At 38.8% G+C, this 19,805-nt stretch overlaps 1 protein-coding gene across 2 annotated transcripts; it reads right to left on the bottom strand.

The window, feature by feature from the left end:
- Positions 1-122: 122 nt before the first annotated feature.
- On the bottom strand, positions 123-18,735 carry fbln5 (fibulin 5). Of its 2 annotated transcripts, none has more exons than XM_022685084.2 (11): positions 18,539-18,735; positions 18,274-18,328; positions 16,721-16,769; positions 16,324-16,629; positions 6,608-6,730; positions 4,993-5,109; positions 4,604-4,720; positions 4,075-4,197; positions 3,621-3,747; positions 2,424-2,619; positions 123-999 (listed from the first exon to the last, which is right to left on the bottom strand). In XM_022685084.2, exons 1-11 carry the CDS (start codon positions 18,580-18,582, stop codon positions 838-840), a joined length of 1,419 nt encoding a protein of 472 aa, XP_022540805.2. In that variant the 5' UTR covers positions 18,583-18,735; the 3' UTR covers positions 123-837. The 2 variants fall into 2 exon arrangements, with proteins under 2 accessions (XP_022540805.2, XP_022540806.2); XM_022685085.2 differs by having other exon boundaries at positions 16,324-16,626; positions 18,539-18,734.
- Positions 18,736-19,805: the final 1,070 nt, after the last annotated feature.

Genomic DNA, 19,805 nt, shown 5'->3' with positions numbered 1-19,805 from the left:
CTCCTACCAGTGTAAGATAATTCACGTACAAGAACTCAGGATTTTAAAAAGCTTTATACAACCGCCATAAATGTACATGTAGACAGAAACTGCAGTGTGATAAAATGACATTACACACATGCTCAGGTCATCACGTTCATCTTTATTTGACCGACCAGGTTCTCTTGTTACACTGACATATAAAAAAACTGAGAAGAGAGATGAATCGTGGGATAGATGCCTGCTGGACTGGAGGCTTTTATGGCTTTAGTTATAAAACTACTGTAATGCTGAAAGATGGAATACAACAATACTACTGTAAGACTACAGAAGACTGGCACTGGTTGCAAAGTTTAAAAACTGTGTACATTTAATGTAACTTGTTTTTCACAGTTTACTGGAGAAAAGAACCGAAGAGGGAGTTGTTGTACTTTTAACAAAAGCCTCTTTAAGAATGAGGAAACTGAGCTTGAACGATTCTACTTCCCGAAGAGGAAGAAAAACAAATGCAAACATGAACTCATAAGAACAAAGAAAAACAACATAAATATCCTTCTGAGTGGATGTATGTCAGTGAACGTGAGGAATACTGGGGTTACAAAAGGCAGCTTTTTGATTATCGTCCATAATGAAAAATGAAGAGGCACAGTTTGGTGAAAGGCACTATGCGGTGCAACATGTCAGTCCAGACAATGAGGGTCGAGGGTGACGTAATAAAAGCAGTCATAGGTGTAAAATACATTCCAGAACAGATATGAACAACGCAGCTGCCTGATGGGTAACGCAGTAACAGAAAGTCCATGTTGGGGGTCAAGGGTACGGGAAGGTGATGGATGTCAGAGGTCATGTGTAGGGGCTTCAGAAGGGGTGCTCAGAGACGAATATTGTGAGGCGAATGATGGAACTGCCACGGAAGTTGATGACGTTGTTGACTGTGACCATTTCCAGGTCCAAGACAACAGTCTTTGGTCCTCTGATCGGCCGAGCCAGAACCAGCGTAGCGCTGACGTTGCTGGTTTGCTATGGAGAATAGGAAAGGTAGAAAGTGATTAATAACAAGTTTACTATATTGTGCTGTAATTTAAACTGTTTCAAACCAATAGTTTTTTCATTTCTGGTTTCTGCCCACTACCACAAGTGGCCCTATTTTAGTTGTCAGTGTGTCTTTGCTATCGTAACGACGGGAGAAGTATGCCTTGCGCAGCTCAAAATGCATGTACAAGTTCTCTTAAATATTCATGGGCAAAACATATAGTACCAGAAAAAGGTATGTTTTTTCTGGTAGACCAGCTGGTCTTGAGTTGTATTTTTGTAGGGTAATAACTGGACCTTTGTGATGTTCTATAAGTGGAGGTGAAGGTTTAATAGGTTTTAAATTTTGTAGAAGAATTATAGATCACATACTACAGCAATAACAGTTGTTGTTGTAAGTTTTTAATTGTATTACTCCATATTTTAACTCCATAAATGTATCCTATAATATTAACTGGGCTGAACCCCAGATCTTTATGTACCCGGGCAATGACTCTGGTGATAATAATACAGTAAATTCTTTGAATTTCTTAGATACAGATGTGCAGTATTCTTAGCTGACTAGATTGCAGCATACGATAGATGGCTCATAACAAACAGAAGAGACCAGAGAGATTTAATATTATTTTATGGATGCAAAGCATTAATTAGAACGGGTGTCCACAATCATAGTGTATGTAAAGTCATTGATGTTTGTGACATTACTAAATAACTAAACACTAAATAAAACATGCTGTATATCAAAACAGATTTTTAAATCCAATACATAATTATTATTTTAAATGAGATTTATTAGGTTATTAAATGATGTTTGTTTGAACACAAATGTCACATTATTCTCCTGGTCAGATATTACCCACAGTACAAAAAAACAGCCAAACAAAACCTGGAAGCAAACTGGGAATTCTCACAGTTTCCCACACATTCCTGTGTGTACAGCTCCCTCTACTGGCCACACTTTACACACACACACACACACACACACACACACACGCACACACACACACAGACTAAAAAGGTTATCTGCACAAAACAGCTGCACCATAAACTTCACGATAGCCCTCTTTCAGGTACACCTTGCCTTCTTAATAATATTTTGTATAATATTTTTTATAATATTTTATTATATGTTTATGGTTGTTTTTCAGTAATTTCATTCAAAACAATTACAGCAAAACAACCTCTGCTATAAAGGTTTATTTTACTCTCAGTTTAAAGCTCATCAAAGCGCTATACAAACACATTTGTTGTCTTCATTAGCACAAGAACAGATTTTATCCAAATAATGAATATCATAGTTCACATGTATGATTTAATTTAACCATAAACAGGTATTTGGAATAAGCTGGACATGTAAGTAAATGGAGTGCACTGTGAGGTTATATGAATTCAGTGTACTGAGCTCCACTCACCCGCATGTAAAATTCACGCCCCTCATTTCCAGACTTGATCTGGAAGATGTAGAAGGCTCCTGGGTAGCGGGTGGTCGCCTGCATCTGAAATATGTCTGCAGGAACACTCCGGCCAGAGGACAAGTCCATGTGACGATACAGAATAGTGAACGGCCTGTCTCTACAGGCTGGGTTCTCTGCAGAACACACGCACTGACTGAGAGAGAGAGAGAGAGAGAGAGAGAGAGAGAGAGTAAGAGGGGAAAAGAGAGAGGGAGCGAAAAAGGTTAATCAAATGCCCAACTAATATTAAACATTTACAATTAAACTGTCTTACTTAAAAAAAACTTAAGTTAATATTTATGACGCCAAATGTAAAAATGTTAGCACCTTAATGGTCAATGTAATATGCAAGTATGTGGATATACCACATTTCAGTTTTTTAATAATCAAAAACAGAATAAAAAAGTAACTGGAAAAGGAGCATTAGGACTTTTACAAACAACTTTATGTATGTTTGCTAAAAAAAAAAAAAAATATATATATATATATATATTTTTTTAGCAATATATATATATATATATATATATATATATATATTTTATATATTTATATATATATAAATATATAAATATATATATATTTTATGTAAATAATAATAATAATAATAGTAAAACTCAATACATTTATTTATTGAGTTAGATTAATTAATAATGTGAGCAGTTTTATTTATTGTATTTTTATATATTTATATATCACAGTTTTATAAAGTCTGGTGAACAAAGTGTAACATTAGATGAAACTATATAGTTTCCTCCTGGAGACTTAATTTGCCATTCATAACAATATTCAGTATAATTGTGTGTTATTGCAATTGTTGACATATAAAACTCTGCAATAAAATTGTATTGTGATAAAGATTTCAGGCCTGCAGTATTTCTTACTCCAAATAATTACTATAGAAAACTTGAAAAGACACTAGAATAAATATGAAGAGTTAATTTGCTAAAACAGATAAAGGTGTGCTGAAAGAATACTAATGTCTGGTCAAGTTTGTGCCTCAATATTTAATCACATAATTTCACATGTGAAATACTCTTAATATTAATAATTTAAAATGTCAATTTAAGATGATCAATTTAAGATGATCAACAGCTTATGTGTACACCACAAGAACATCTACTCACTGCACAAGAAGGAGATATTTCACTGACTCACTTTTCACTGAGCTCTACGTATGGCGGAAGACAGGTGAGGGGGTCCAGGCATGTGTACCCTCCCTGGAAATTGAAACACACTTGTGCTGTTGTACACGTGTTGTTACCAGACTCACATTCATTGAGGTCTTTGAAATCAAACACACAACAGTTAGTTTTAGTGTCAGGAGTATCAACATTCACCATCATCATCCTAATCATCAACATCATCGTCATCATCATCATCATCATCATCATCATCATCATCATCATCAATAAGAGCTGCAGGTAAAAGAAACACAACTTTCTAACAAAGTTTCATAAAGCATAATATAATATTATAATACTATATAAAACAAAATAATATCAATATTTCACTCTTCATTTGCAATTTCATTATTCAAACTTGACTATAAATGTTAAGAGCTGTTAGGAGCTGAACAGTGCAGGTGAAAATTAGTAAACGGGTTTATTACCTTCACACGTCCTGCCGTCCTCGAAAACATAGTAACCCGGAGGACAGACACACGAGTACGACCCTGGAGTGTTTAAACATGTGTGCTGACATAGGAAGTCTGAGAAACTGCACTCATCCAGGTCTAAAAACAGAACAGAGAGAAATGGGAATTTTTGATGTTAAAGACAGGAAATTTTTTTTTTTTTTTTACGTACATATCTGTGTGTACTAAAAATAATACAGTTTATTCTATTAGTTTAATAATAATAATAATAATAATAATAATAATAATGATAATAATAATGTGCCCCATCTGTATTATATACATGTGCAGAGTATGTACCTTTATACAGTAATAGTGTCCTGTCCCATATAAACAACAGACTATATAGGTAAAGGAATACTATATTAGTTTCTGTATGTACCTATATGTATTAATAGTGTCTATATGTATATGTTTTTGCACACAATATACAATAATATATATTTATTTATTTAAGGGAGAAAAAAAAGACAATAAGGTGTATTTCGCCATTTTTTTAATTTACCATTGCAGGTCGTTCCATCAGCAGCGAGTTCGAAGCCTTCGTCACAGTTGCACAGGAAAGAGCCATACGTGTTCAGACAACCGTGCGTACAGGGTTGAGTCTCACACTCGTCTATGTCTGCAGAGAGAAAGAACGACGTGCAAGGTTCAATCTGGGTGATAATGCTGCACGACATCAATATGTAATTGAAGAAAGAAATCTTAAAAAAGAGGAAAGCAAATTTATTTTATGTTATGTTGTATTTTAATGTTAGTTTCATTGAAATTACAGATGTCCTATCATAAGACCACTGGCATTCTAATGCAATGATAGTCTTTGTGTGAGCATTACGTTTCCTAATGTGTGTCTCTGTGTGTGTATTAAGTGTGAATGTGTTTGTGTTTGTGTACCTTGGCATGTTCTGCTGTCAGTATTCAGGTTAAATCCCGGGTTGCAGGAGCAGGAATATGAGCCTGGCAGGTTGGCACACAGCTGCTGGCAGTAACCATATCGACATTCATCGATATCTGGGTGGAAAGAGATTAGAAGGTTAAAACAGAAGTTTGAGTTAAATAAACAGGTAAAATAACTTTTTTAGTGTTGGAGCTACAAGGCTAATGTAGCTTACAATCAACAGATCTTGAAACCCCATCAGTACAGTGCTATACTATGTGTTTAAATGTCAGTGGACACCTCTTCTGCTTAATAAATGCTTTCAACTAGTTTATGTTGCACACATTGCTGACACAGACACACAACTGCACACACACAGTTTGTCTAGTCCATGTACTAAAGTACTGTCAACAGAATAAAACTCAGGAGCAGATTAACATGAACCAAATGGCACCATGTTAAAGCTAGGGGGATAAAAACCTCCAGCATTGAACTGCAGAGTAATGGAACTGTCTTCCCTGGAATGAGGGTGATCCATCCAATTATTATCACTGTGACCTCACTATTGTTCTACTGAATGCAATCAAATCCTAATAGCAATTCTCCAAAATGTAGCAGAATGCTTTTCATGGACAATAGAAACAGTCACTGTAAAAAGGGGGGACAAAATCTTTTTAAAACCATAAAATTCAAAAGAAACGAAGAATGAGCAGGAGTCCCAATACTTTTGTTACAAACCTGCTTTAAAGTCAATGGTATTGTGTGTTAAAACTGTGTCCAATGAGTAGGCCTTACTTATCGACACTCAACTTCGAATTCGGTGTATTTAGATTTGCAGTGAAGCCACATAGCTATTTTCATTAATAGGTAATAATATGCACCAAATAGCACAAACACACATGCCTCTCACACTATGTGAAAGTGTTTAATAATGTATAAAATACCTGTTTATCCTCTTGAAACTCTGTGTCCTCATAAAAGGACATTACATTTCTGCATCTCTGCACCATGATACTTAATTTTTAAAACATTGACCCGTTGGCCTCATATGGAGACACTGCGGGTAACATCTAGTGATCACATGATCACATTACACTCAATTAACTGAAAAAAGTCCAGACAGAAACATGAGTCAGGTAATTTTTATGTTTAAAACATAATTATTAACTTACTGTAAAAAGCTAAAATGTAGTTTTTGGACTAATTGGGTCCTTCTGATCCCAAACGGCAAGGATCAAATACAGACAATAAACATGACTAGAATGATGGACTACATCTGGAGTAAAGGAGAAACTGTGGTATGTGGATATTTCAGCAAACTGCTAATCTAAACAATTGGTGCAAGATGTGCAAATAAGACCGTGTCCTCAATGAACGGACACTTGGTATAGAACAGAGAAATAGAGGCTACTCTAACACACTACCACACGAATTCTGGCACATTCCACTCACACACTGAAGCTATTGTTCTTGTTTAGCTTGTTTCGAAATCTCACATATTGTGTCTGTTTGTGTAGTTCTCATTTGTTTAGACTGCAATATGTCTGCATGTTATAAACAGGAATCAGAGGGGAAATGGGCCTCCACATCTACATCAGCTTTCCCCCGATGTGACTGACCTCTGATACTCACCCTGGCATTGCCCACCCACCAGCCAGTAGCCCTCTGTACAGGAGCAAGTGTATCCGCCTGCTGTGTTTATGCACACCTGTGTGGGATTGCACTGATGGGATTCTGCCTCACACTCATCGATATCTGCAAAAAAAGACAAAAGTAGGAGTGATTAGCCCTGTTCTGTACTTCTTCTCAACTTTAGAGAAAGTAATGTGTCAGAAAGACATAAGCAGCTTGAAAGTTGATGGTTAAAACTAAAAAACACAAGTTAGCATGGTGCTAAAATGGTGCTAAGTGCTAAATCATCACACACTCCCCTACTGACAAGAACAGCCTGGTCAGCTCAAGCTGGTCAAGCTGCCTGGTTAAGCTGACTGACTGTGACCAGTATGACCAAGCACTGTAAAAAATGTCTGTAGATTTTGTTAGGAAATACAATCAAACCATAATATTACAGTAAAATGATGTGAACTCTGGGGGCTTAAGTCCAGCAGACTAAAGACCTGCTACTATGATCCAAGGATTCTGTATCATGCTGGTAGGCATCAGCAGCCAGAGTCAGAGAGAGCACAATTAGCCCTGTTTTCTCTGGGTGGATAGATGATGCTCTCTCCCCACATCACTCCTGGTGTAATGTTGGTCAGCACAGGTATCTGTTAGCTGATGTATCAGAGCTGGGTGACTACATTTTCCTCAGAGAGCACTGAATACCCAGTGATGCTGCATCAGCGGCAGAAAAAAAAAAAGAGGTGGAGTCTGACTTCGAAATTGGTGAGAACAAAAGGGATAAAATTAGAAATTAAATAGAATGCTATGAACTCTATAAAGGTTTCTGTAAAAGTGAAATACCATAAAAAAAATATGCCAAAACATCTAGATTCACCTGCCACCTGCCAGTGTTTTACAATAAACTTTAGGTTGTTTTTCACAGTGTATGATCAGCCTGATCAAACCAGTCCATCAGCTTTGCCAAACCATTCAACCAATTTAACCAATAAGCTTGGTAATGCAAGTCTATCAAAGTTAAATGAAAGCATATGCTATACTGGTCAAAAGCTAAGATGGTTAATTGGATGAGCAGGTGGTTACAACATTAAATGTCTTACTTCTTTCTCATACCCACCAGCTGTGGTAAAAACATGTGGTTAAAACACATGTTTAAAAAGATATTTAAAAAGCTTTTTTTTAGCTTTGCACATACATGTTATTAGGGGTATATGATATTGAAAAAAGATACATGCATTTAAGCTCGCCAAAGGCTTTTGGGCAGTTGCTTTGGCTACTCTCGTTTTTCCCAGAAGTAAGAAGTTGGTGTGTGTTTGTTTACTGTGGACCTCTACCTCATCTTGCTATACCATGCTCTACCTTGATGTACCTCACTTTGCCTTGCTCTACCTTTATTTGCCTTGCTCTATCTTAGTCTACCTCACTATTTCACACTCGCCAAAGGCTTTTGGGCAGTTGCTTTGGCTACACTCGTTTTTCCCAGAAGTAAGAAGTTGGTGTGTGTTTGTTTACTGTGGACCTCTACCTCATCTTGCTGTACCTCACTCTACCTTGCCATACCTTGCTTTGCCTTTCTCTACCTCAGTTTGCCTAGCTCTATTTTAATCTACCTCACTAATTCACTTTGCTTTACTCTACCTCAGTTTGCCTAGCTCTATTTTACTCTACCTCACTAATTCACTTTGCTTTACTCTACCTCACTTTGCCTAGCTCTATTTTACTCTACCTCACTTTGCCTAGCTCTATTTTACTCTACCTCACTAATTCATTTTGCCTTGCTCTACCTTGCTATACCTTACTCTGCTATAACTCACCTCACTGCTATACCTCACTTTTTCTCACTTAGTCTTGCTCTACTTCCCTCTGCCTCATTCTACCTCACTCTACCACACTCTACTCCACTCTAACTCATTGTATCTTGCTATACCTCACTCTACCTCCAGCTTCATTATGTCAGGTGAGCATAGTCTGCAGTCTCGGTTGCAAATGGGCAATGCAATTTGAGTTTGCTGTTATTCACAATATCATTGCAGCTCTTTAATGTGTTGTATGAAAACTCATATCTCATACTCATACTTGTTTGCAACATTAGGCGTTTTACTACGTAGACTTCTATACTTTTTTACTGACAAAATCTCCTTGTATGTTCACTTGGTATAAATCGGTATGGTATAAAGACGTTAGTCCTTCATTAAACATGCTCACTTGACTACCATAAGCCAGATGTTTACAGCTGAAGCACACTACACTTTACCTGTCTGCAAGTGAAATAAAGTGACCCAGGGGTATACGGAACAAAAAGCTGGAAACATGCCTGCAGGTCAAATCCATCACTGTTATGGCTTTACTGAGCTGCTCTCCCACGGCTTCAAATTCATCACATTTTAATCATCAGCAGCCCTCTAAAACCAACACTGTGCAGTGTTATGCAATGCAGTTCCCAAAGTGCAACTTGGGAGAATTGCAGGCTCAATGCCTTCTCTCTCGCTCGCTCTCTCATATCGCTGAGTCCCGTTACCAGCACATTTCCTTATGAGGAAATCACAGCCCCATTCGGTTCTCAGACAGTGAAGTCACACATTTATAAAGAAAGCAAATAGTGTACATATGTGTGTGTCTGTAAGAAGAATGGCATAGAGTGTTAACTCCAGATAATTAGTCTTGTTTATCCAGGCACTGGGGGTGGCTGATAGCAGACAGCACTTGGGGAGACACCGTCTAGTGCAGAATCTGACCAAACTGCAATTCAAGCTAAGATTTTAACCAGTATAGGGTATGTTTTAGTTTGAGTTTGATGGTTTATCTGGTCTACAGGTGTGATCAGCTTGGCAACCATCCTAACAAGGCCTGCCCATGCTTATCTGCCTATGAGGATGATTAATACAGCTAACACAGAAAAGTGTAGATGCATTTAATAATATCTACTGTAGCTTTAATTGCATATACTAGTGCATCAAAAAAAAAGAATATCATTGAAAAGTTGCAAGTTTATTTCAGTAATTCAGTTCAACATGTGAAACTCATATATAGATATATCACATAGGCCTATAGAGTAATCTATTTTAAGCGTTTATTTCTTTATTATGGCTTACAGCTAATGAAAACCCAAAAATTTCAAAGTTTCACAGATTTTCATCAAGGATTATCATCAAAAGAAAAAAAAACACATTGAATGAATAAATTAATGAATTAATAAATTAATGAATGTGAAGAAGTGTGATAGGTACTGCATGTAACCTCTTGTAAACTCATGTATCATCTTGTATTCAGAGTATCCCACTTCACTGGCTGTTTGAGGGCAATTTACAAGAGGTACACACAACAGATTTTTCCTCCATCTTCTCTGCTAATTTTCATTCACTGTTTAATGTTAATAGCTTTAGCAACTGTATATCTAATTACATTCACACCAATATAGCGCCACTTATTGCCTAAATCTAATATTTGGTGAAATACTGCTTTAAGACTGCAGACTCCACTGAGGAATGGAGGGAGGTGGGCACAGCATGTGGGCTACACATGCGCCACAGCAGGGCAGAGTTAGCAGACGTGGAGCGCCGGGGCAAGGAGAATTGGCCCGTTTTTGGAAAGGTTCACTTCAGGTCCATATATAGACTCGTTTAGCAGAACACAGCGAGGGCCTGAACTTACAGCACTCATCATTAAGACGAAGCGGGAAAGATAAAGCAAAAAAGAGACCGACTTGGGGGGACAGACTGGGGGGAAATAAAAGGGATAAGTTGTGTGGAGAGAGAGAGAGAGATATATCAAACATTGCGGGCCAATTTTCCATACAGAACTTAACGCAAGACCTAAAGGAGGTGATTGTGGAATATACAGCCGTTGGTTTGGCTTCCAAATCAGATCCAGTGATGTGATGAAGTGCACGCAAGCTGGCAAATCCTGACAGAGATCTCAGCAACTGCATGGAACACAACATTCACACCAAAGTTTAAAGCCATATCTCTTTCTCTTCATGCACTAGTTGCTTACATTAAGTTGAAATAAAGAGAATATACTTAAAAGGAGGCATGGAAGGAATTCGATACACAACACAAACACCTTTACTGTTCATTTGCATCACTTTCCTGGCGGGCCGGGTTCAGTCAAGCAACACCTCTGCAGTGTTTAAAAACTAAAATACTGTATATAGATTGTTTAATTAAGGTGAGACACAGCCTACATTGCAGCAGGAGCAGGGTGGTCGGTTTGGTACGTGTGGTCTAGTGTGATACAAGGAAAGTATGGGTGTAAAAGGACTGGGCTCTTTGGAATTGGCTCATAGAGGTGGAAACTTCAAAAAGCACCTCTAAGACTGATATATGTAAAAAAAGATTTTGTTATAATTGGCTGACTATGCACTGTGTTTTCTATAGGAAACAGTTTCAAACTGAAAATTAAAAAAGAGGGAGCCAGCAGAATATCCACCAGTGTAAATTTTAGCACCTGTGTGTAGAACTAACCTCGCACACCTCCCTAAATTAATGGTGAAATCAGTCAAAACATGGTCAGAAAGAAGTGAAAGATTCTTTGGCTAAAAGACTACAGCAACTGGATTACATGGAAGGTAGCGAGGTAATCACCTTTGTATTGAAAACTTGTGTTAGCTAGCTTGCTGGCTAGTTAGTTATTAACTTAGTTTCTACAATCCTACAATCCTTCCTACAGGCTTCACTGAACTATCTGTCCAGATAAATAATGTGGGCACATCATCCTTCTTCACCCTTCACATTCCAATCAATGTCTTAAAGAAACAATCTTTTGTAAGGTGTTGCTTGCTGTCTTTCTGCTAACGTTCATCTGGTTAGATTGGCTGGCTGGGTAATATTAATTTGGCTAGCCTTGGCTAGCTAGCTAGCACAGTAACATACATCTTAAATCTTTATTGATTTTTTTATCCATTCACAGTGTAGTATGGGATCTTTGGGGAAAGTATGGGAAGTTTGACCTTTATAAGACTCCTTTATTTTTTAAGAAGAAGAAATATGTAGATGAAGATGCAGATGTGGCCATTCTGCAAAGAATTGACACCCAGTAAAAATGACCCGAAAAGCACAACAGAGAGAGATATTCCACTGTATTTAACAAACCCATCTGATAGAGGTTCACAGTGGATACTCATTTACTAGAAATGGTACCACACTGACAAATGGCCTAAACGCCTGCTTCACTTAGAAACTCAACATACAGCCTTCTGGACCACAACTGGCTTAATGATGTCATCATTTGGGGGGCTGACCTCACTAGTGGACCTCCTGTTGAGTTGATGGACACATGAAATGGTCTACCGCTCTCCAGACACACATCATTAGCTACAGACGTAACGGCAAACAGAGAGCATGGCGGCTGTGGCTAGACTAAACAACACCAGACTCTAATAAGAGTTCAAGCTAATTCTAGATATCAGACCTAGACTCCACTGGTGCCAGCACACTGAGTGCCTTGTAAATTGTGCATCCATGCTCCGCCCACAAACGCAAACTTTTGAAGCAACTCAAGCAAGACTAAAGAGAACATTGCTGCAATTTCTCAAATGGTTGCACAGGAAACTTGCCAATCTATAAATATAAATCACACCTGGTTTCCAGTTTTTAACCCCTAAATGAAGCTGTATTACTTTTTAGTAATACACCTTATTTATTACTATTCTTATTAATCAGTAATTCTTGACAAATCATGTTTTTAAGTTTAGTAACTTATATTTTGCCAGGTAATTACATGCAGAATATCAGTCATAAACTTCATTAACAAGGAATAAACAGAAGGTGGGAAATGGTGCTGTAAAATTAACTGTCACTGTTGTTGGCATAGACTATAAGGCGGCCGTATTATAAGGCGCACTGTTAATAAACGTCTATTTTCTGGTCTATTTTCAAACATAAGATGCACTGGATTATAAGGTGCATTAAGTGAGCAAGGGTGTCCCCATGTTTCCCTTTTAAATCAGCAGGTCTCGATGCTGGGGGGCACCTAAGTTAACAAAACTGTAATTCTTAAAAAAAAAAACATTTTTTCAAATCAAACGAGCACTGGATATTAATCTACACAGATTTATTTCCTGAAAAATGATTATTTGGGTGAGTAAAGTGCTTCTGTTTATTCTATAAGCTTAGAATTTCAGTATTTTGTCCACAGGTTAGCAGCGCTAGCCAGCTGTGGTAAGCAGCGCTAGCCATCTGCGGTTATCAGCGCTAACCAGCCCCAGTAGGGAGTGCTAGCCAGCCGTGGTTAACTCCGCTCAATAGCGGATGCCGCTCAATAGCGTTAGACTGAGGAACCCTGAAACCCAGGGTGCTATCAACTAGCGTTTTTTTTCCCCATGTAGCTTGTTTTAACAAAAACTCCGAACAGCTAAAGAGCTAGTGCTGCCATTAGCAGCTAACAGTTAATGCTAATGCCACTAATGGTAGAATTCATACTTAAGGCGCACTGGATTATAAGGCACACTGTTGAATTTTGGAAAAAATTAAAGGATTTAAATGTGCCTTATAATTCGAAAAATATATATTAAAATATTTGACCACCTTTTTGTTACTGCACTCGTTTTTTTAGCTCCACCAAGCATGTGGGTGCATTTTATTTTTTTTATAATTACAGACTGTGTTCCCTTTTTTTTCTCTGCATACTTTATTATCCCCTCCTTTCACCCTGTTCTTCAATGGTCAGGACCCCACAGGATAGACCACCACAGAGCATGTATTAGTCGGGTGGTGGGTCATTCTTAGCCCGAGCACAGCCCTAAAATAGGTTCTACAAATGTCATTAGTTTATTAGCCTGTCTCTAAAACCTGTACAACTTACAGTATACACAAGAAACAATGCATTTTTCACAGAGGGATAACAATTATTTTGAGGGGTACAAGGTACATGATGTCTGTGATGGACAGTTTCAAAGGCTCTGTGGGGACGACGCAGTTAGTGTTTTTGTCTGTGCCATTGGCATTCCCTGCCTTGCCCACTATACACACACACACACACACACACACACACACACACACACACCTACCTACACACACTCACAAAGCCATTACTGTCAGATGACTGATGGCATGCTTGCAGTCTGCATATTTCCAGCACCATAACATCTTTCAGCACATTCACATACACCATAACCCCTCCCCCAAACGGCAGAGTACCCCAGCCCGCCAATGGGAAACCTCTCTCAACATCTGATGACCTCACCACTGGCGTGGTTTACCACAATATGCTGAAGAGAGCGGGCTTTCTCGCGGCTTACCCAAACAAGGCTTACAGAACCCAAAAGTCTGAGAGATTTTCCTAATGCCCCAAAAGAGCTGATTATCTGTCTCTAAGCTGAAACAAGCTGAGCTGAGCTGAATAACTGGCTCCACTTTCCACCTATTAGCCAGTTCCACTTGATTTCAGGGGAATGCGTTTTTTCTCTGGAAAAATGAGTGCCTTCTTTTTAAAGCGTATGCCTTGTGGACGTAGTGAGTTGCAAATCTATCAAAGTGACCCTAAAAGACACTGGCAGAGGACTGGAGAACGCATTTGGGACTGGCATCCCATTCCTCTGCAATGTGCACACTCCAAAATTACAGCATACTCTAGTCTGGAGCACTAAAATACAGTTCACCACAACATCATCAGTTATTATTACTGAATGGGTTGCATCACTTTAAGGAGAAATCCATTGTGAAATGGATTCGGAGTGTAGTGAAACATACTAATGAGTACAAACCTTTTTTAAATAGCCCACCTCCGTTTGCCAGCAGCATTCCGAAATACAGCGCTTTTAGCTGATGCTCCCAAAAGACTTAGAATGCTAGAGATAGGGGCATTGCATTGCACATACAAAAACAAAACACTATTTTTACACCATTAACAAGCTCAATGTAGCTCCACACCTCATTGGTAGAATTACAAGGGCCCTGAAGTTTAAATCAAGGTTCTTTAGAGAACTTTAAAAATGCACCAGTACTTTATTTAAAAAGACTGTTTATACACACACACAGTACCTTCAGGTAGTTCTCCTGGCACTGGCATCTTAAAATAAAAAAAGCACTACCAAATATGTAGGATTGGGAATGACTGCAAATTAATTTTATGGAAATGTATGAATTCAAGCTATTGCCAAAAATATTTGGTGACTGTCTACATGAAAAGGAAGAGGACCATACAAAAAATGGCACAAACATGACTTATAAGCTGTAGTTTCATGCATGCTCATCAGTTTAACTGGGTTCTCTTTATCTATGTGATGAAAATATGATGATGTTTTAGGTCTTATTTATGCAAAAATACAGAAAATCTCAACTTTCAAGCACCATTGTATGTGGCTCGGCCAAGCAAAGAAATGAAAGAAAAATACCCAGCTTTAGCTATTTTATCATCATTAACTAGCAGAGTTACCTATTGTATGCTGTGCTGTTTTCTGGATATTTATCAGTATTGTTAGTGGGATATCTAATAATAACCTAAGCAGTACAGTCACCAGCTATTTTAATGTGTTTCTAGCTAACTATTGTAACCTGCACTAGCGGATAGCTAGCTTTGGTTACAGTGGGAATAACTAATGGACAATCTCTCAACTCTGACCACACATTTTGCAATGGTGCACAGATTACATGTAGCTCAATTACAAGACTCATTAAACTGCACCCAATCGATTCTAACAGCGTGGTTTTATTACATGGCCAACTCATTTTACACATTAAGCTAGGGCAGATTCTGCTCTCTGTGGCTTAATGGAGACAGATGAGTCAGCCCAACCGTAGCAACAACCTCTGCTAAAGTCTTTAAGATGATAGCCCGACCCACTGAAGCCCCACAGACCACCACAGATACGAGTAAATTACAGCCTGCTGCTTTTATTGTGTCTGTGCACTGTCTGAGACACCGGGAGACACATGAGCCACTAAAAGAACATCCAGAACGGAGTAAACACCACAGCAAAGCCTCATCCAGCCCACAAAAACATACCACCAGCTGCCCGCATCACACAGCTCCAGCCTTCACTGCTGTTTACTCAGATCAGCAGATCAATCATTACCACATCAATGCGATCAGGTAGAGCGGATGTGCTTTCGGGGGGTTTGAAGCCAAATTTTAAGCTGGATCAAAAGCTAGTCATAATACTGTGAAACTGAGAATGTGGGAGAGATCTCACAGTGCCATCATAAACGCACGTATCTGTGTCCTGTTTTACCTGAACACTGGAACTAATAATGTGATGCTTTTCTCCATAAGCCACTTTATTCACTCATTGGCCACTTTATTAGAAACCCTTTGCATCTCCATCCCTCTGGTGTACAGTTTGAGACTGCAGCCCATCTGTGATGCAGGATGTGTTAGCCATCTTGTAGCCATTCATCAGTGGTCAGTTTCTGACCACAGCGCCTCTCTGTGCTGGATATTTTTGGGTCAGCAGCGCTCCTGTGGTTAAAAACTTCCCAGTGATGAATGGAGTAAAGGACAGTTGGCAAACTGTGTATCAACAGATGGGCTACAGCCTATAACTGTACACCTATATAGTTGGTCTGTAAGTTAGGTGGAGCTCATAAAGTGGCCACTGATTAGAAACACAGGGTAGGAGTTTCTAATAAAATGGTCAATTAGTGGAAGCACATGGTGGAGGTTTCAAATTATCCAGACTCAGATCCTTAAACCGCAACCTAATTTATTGCTAACTACTATGAATCTAATGCAGAGAACTGAATTAGGCCCTGTAAAAAGAGCATATCTATACAATTTAAGGGCATACTCACCAATACACGTGCCATCCTCTCCAAGTGTGTATCCTAGGAGGCATGGAGTAGAGGACCTCATTACGGGATAGCTGGGGCCTGGGCCAGGGCCAGTTCTGGGGCCCAGGGGTGGAGAAAGCGGAAGCTGGTCAGGAGTTCCTACTGAGGTGTCAGGGTAGGATGCCTCTGGGTATACTGGTGGCTCTGCTCTGGCATAGGGCTGGGAGTAAAGGCTCCTGGGCAAGCACAGGTAACCCCCGTTTTGGTTAACGCAGCGCATGTCACCCCGGCAAGGGTTCTGCCCAGTACGGCATTCGTCCACATCTGCTTTGGTAAAGAAGAGACAACAAGAAGCCTCACAACCGTGCTACGGTTTTTAACATAGTGATGTTGTACTACTGAACTTTGACCTACTGACCGATGCACTGCCTGGAACGGGAGTCGTATGTGAATCCCTCTGTGCATCTCTGAAAAGAGAGGAAAATTAACGTACTGACAATGTACTGACTTTTGTTGCACCACCAGAGGGTTCTACAGTAATAATACTACCTCAAGTGTTGATAACAGTTATAATTCTAATATTATTACTAGTGGTACTAAGAACATCGCAATCCAAAAGGTTTTACTGGTATAACAATAGTAACAAAGTAGTGGGTAAGTAGTACTGTGAGCATTATTCCTGATATGCTAATAATAACAGAACAATTCACAATTCACTGTGTAGTACTATGAGCATTATTACTAGTATATTAATAATAACAGACCAATACAATATGTAGTACTGTGAGTATTATTATTTGTATATCAATAATAACAGATCAATTCAGCAGGTAGTACTGTGAGTATTTTTTCTGGAATCTTAACAATAACAGGTCAACTTACTGTGTAGTACTGTGAGTATTATTTCTGGTATACTAATAATAACAACAGCAATTCAGTGTGCAGTATTTTGAGTATTATTATTTTTACTGGCATAGAAACAAAAACAGGGAAACTTAGTAGGTGATACTGCTACGAAATTAAAGGTTATAAGAAAAGTTCATGGATACTAATAACAACAGAGCAATTTACTCTGTAGTATTGTGAGTATTATTACTGGTATACTAATAATATTAGAGCAATTTACTGATTAGTACTGTGAGTAATATTACTGGCATAGAAACAAAAACAATTTAGTAGGTAATACTATAAATACTGGTATACCACTAACAACATAGGAAAGAGTTTACTAATACAAACATTATTATTGTTATACTAATAATAAAGGAGCAATTCAATAGGTAGTACTGTGAGTACAGGTATGCTAATGTTAACAGAGCAATTCAGAGTTTAGTACTGTGAGTATTATTACTGGTATACCAATAACAACAGAGCAGACCGGTATGTAATATTGTGAGTATTATTACTGTTGTATTATTAATAACAGATTATTGGAGTAGGTAGTACTGCGAGTATAAATATATCAATAATAACAAATTAATTTTGTACTGTGAATTTTATTATTGCAATACTAATAACATCAGATAAATACACTGTGTAGTACTATGATAATACCAATAAAAACAGAGCATATTATTACTGTTTTATACTGTACTATTAATAACAGACCATTTCAGTTGGTAGTACGGGGAGTACAGGTCTACTAATAAAAACAAAATAATTTAGTACTGTAAATATGTTATTACTGTTATACTAATAATATCATATTAATTAATTAATAACTCACTAATGTGAGTATTAGCAGAAAAAGTGTATGTTATCTGGTGTACTAGACTGAACTAGCTATTTGTGCATAAGTGCGTAAGTACGTGAGGGAGCTGGGGTTTCATTCATTTCTCATCCACAAGTGTGTGTCGAAACGAGTGATATAAAAAACGAAGCATGGAAGGCAATGGAAATGGAAAAAAACAAGCCAGTTGCGACACACTGGGGAAACTGAGCCAAAAGAGCAAAAGCAACAGCTCAACTTACCTGACTTTTCCCTGACTGAAAGCAGCACAGCACAAATAATAAAGCTGCCAAAATTCTGCAAAACAACAGACAGGCATTTTTTATGTGGAACAACTCTGAACAGCCTGAGGAGGGAAATCATGTTAAAATATGCTCCATTCATTTAAAGCTCCATACACAAACCCTCCATTAACATTTTCAGAGGCTGAGAAAGTTTCACTTTTAGCACTGAAACCACTGAAACAAGCAGTAATGCATTTCTAAAGAAGCAAATGATAAAACTAACCTCAAGTGGGTGGAGGAATGCAAGCCACGTCCTACAGAATGCATGTTTTATGGAGTTTCTGTGGTCTCCCCCTCTCCAGAGCCAGCACAGCACGGCAGCAGAAAGCGATGAACTGTCCTTCTTGCTCCCTACGCGGGGATCGCAGCACCAGACAGCAGCTCCCAGATCCACAAACTCCACACCTGGCTTTGGTTACCCGCTCCGGAGTCCCTCAGGCCACGCCCCCCTGAGTCACGATTGGCTGGATGTGTCACGCCTACTGTGCTACGGTTGGACGAACGCATTCCTCCACGCGCAGTGGGTGGAGCCGGAGTACGCAAAGAGCATAAAACAAATAAATAAATTGCATTCAAAGCCACGCCCACTCACAGTTTCTTCTGTTGCGGATTGGTTGGAGCCTTAGACAATGGAAACTTTATGGAGTTATGGACGATTCCAAGAATTGAGGCTGTGTCCCAATTCACACACTTAAATTATTACACACTTGTATGTCAGTGTCAAAATATTCACATTTATTACTCGGTAAGTGGAAGTATAGACACTAGGGTTTAAAATACTACTGTAGAAGTTGAAGTATCAACTCAAGGCATCACCTGGATTTAGGTAAGTAAATGATGTGGGGTTGATGCTGCAGTTGTTCTGCAGGTTTAGGTTCAGCAACAGTATGTGCTTAAAGAATGAGGTCAGCTGACTACCTGAATATACTGAATATAGACCAGGTTTTTTCTTTCCTGATGGCACAGCCATATTCCAAGATGACAATACCAGGATTTGGCCAGGCAGTGTATTAAAGCCTTAAAAACCGTAACGTTAGGAGCGTGAAATAACGCTAATACTCTCCTCTCCTGCTTTGTGGAGTCGTCTACAGGTGAACACTGTGCATTTTTGAGCATTTCTGCTTGTTTTGCTGGGTGGTGTTGGTTTCAGCTAGCCGCCTGGACTGGACTGTGGTTAGCGTAGCTTGCTTTAGCTCAGCATTAACTTAGCTTAGCCTAGCCTGGCTGGTTAAGTTACCGTTATGGCTGTCAGACGGCATTAGCCGAGCGATTTTCTTTCCCTTTTTTCCACAAAAGACGAGTCAGCGCTGCGGGCTGCGGGCGAGTGTGCCGCGGTTGAGCGCTAGCCTGTGCTAAGCTAACGCTGCTGCTGATGCCGTTGATGATTCAAAGCTGCCCTGTATATATATGCCGTTACTCGGCAACGCGTCGGCGGAGTGATACAAGTTTAGTGTGAGAAGGCCACGATGTTATCACAAATATCATCACGG

The sequence above is a fragment of the Astyanax mexicanus genome, chromosome 7, assembly GCF_023375975.1.
Source record: "Astyanax mexicanus isolate ESR-SI-001 chromosome 7, AstMex3_surface, whole genome shotgun sequence".
NCBI classification, from domain to species: Eukaryota; Metazoa; Chordata; class Actinopteri; order Characiformes; family Acestrorhamphidae; genus Astyanax; species Astyanax mexicanus.
Note: the sequence above shows the minus strand (reverse complement) of the source record. Positions and strands in the feature narration are given on the sequence as shown.

Coding starts and splice junctions, on each gene's coding strand:
- fbln5 (XM_022685084.2), bottom strand. CDS start 18,582: ATGCATTCTGTAGGACGTGGCTTGCATTCCTCCACCCACTTGAG. Junction 16,770..18,273: donor TTCAGTCAGGGAAAAGTCAG/GTAAGTTGAGCT, acceptor CTCTCTTTTCAG/AGATGCACAGAGGGATTCAC. Junction 3,748..4,074: donor GGACGGCAGGACGTGTGAAG/GTAATAAACCCG, acceptor TTGATTTCAAAG/ACCTCAATGAATGTGAGTCT.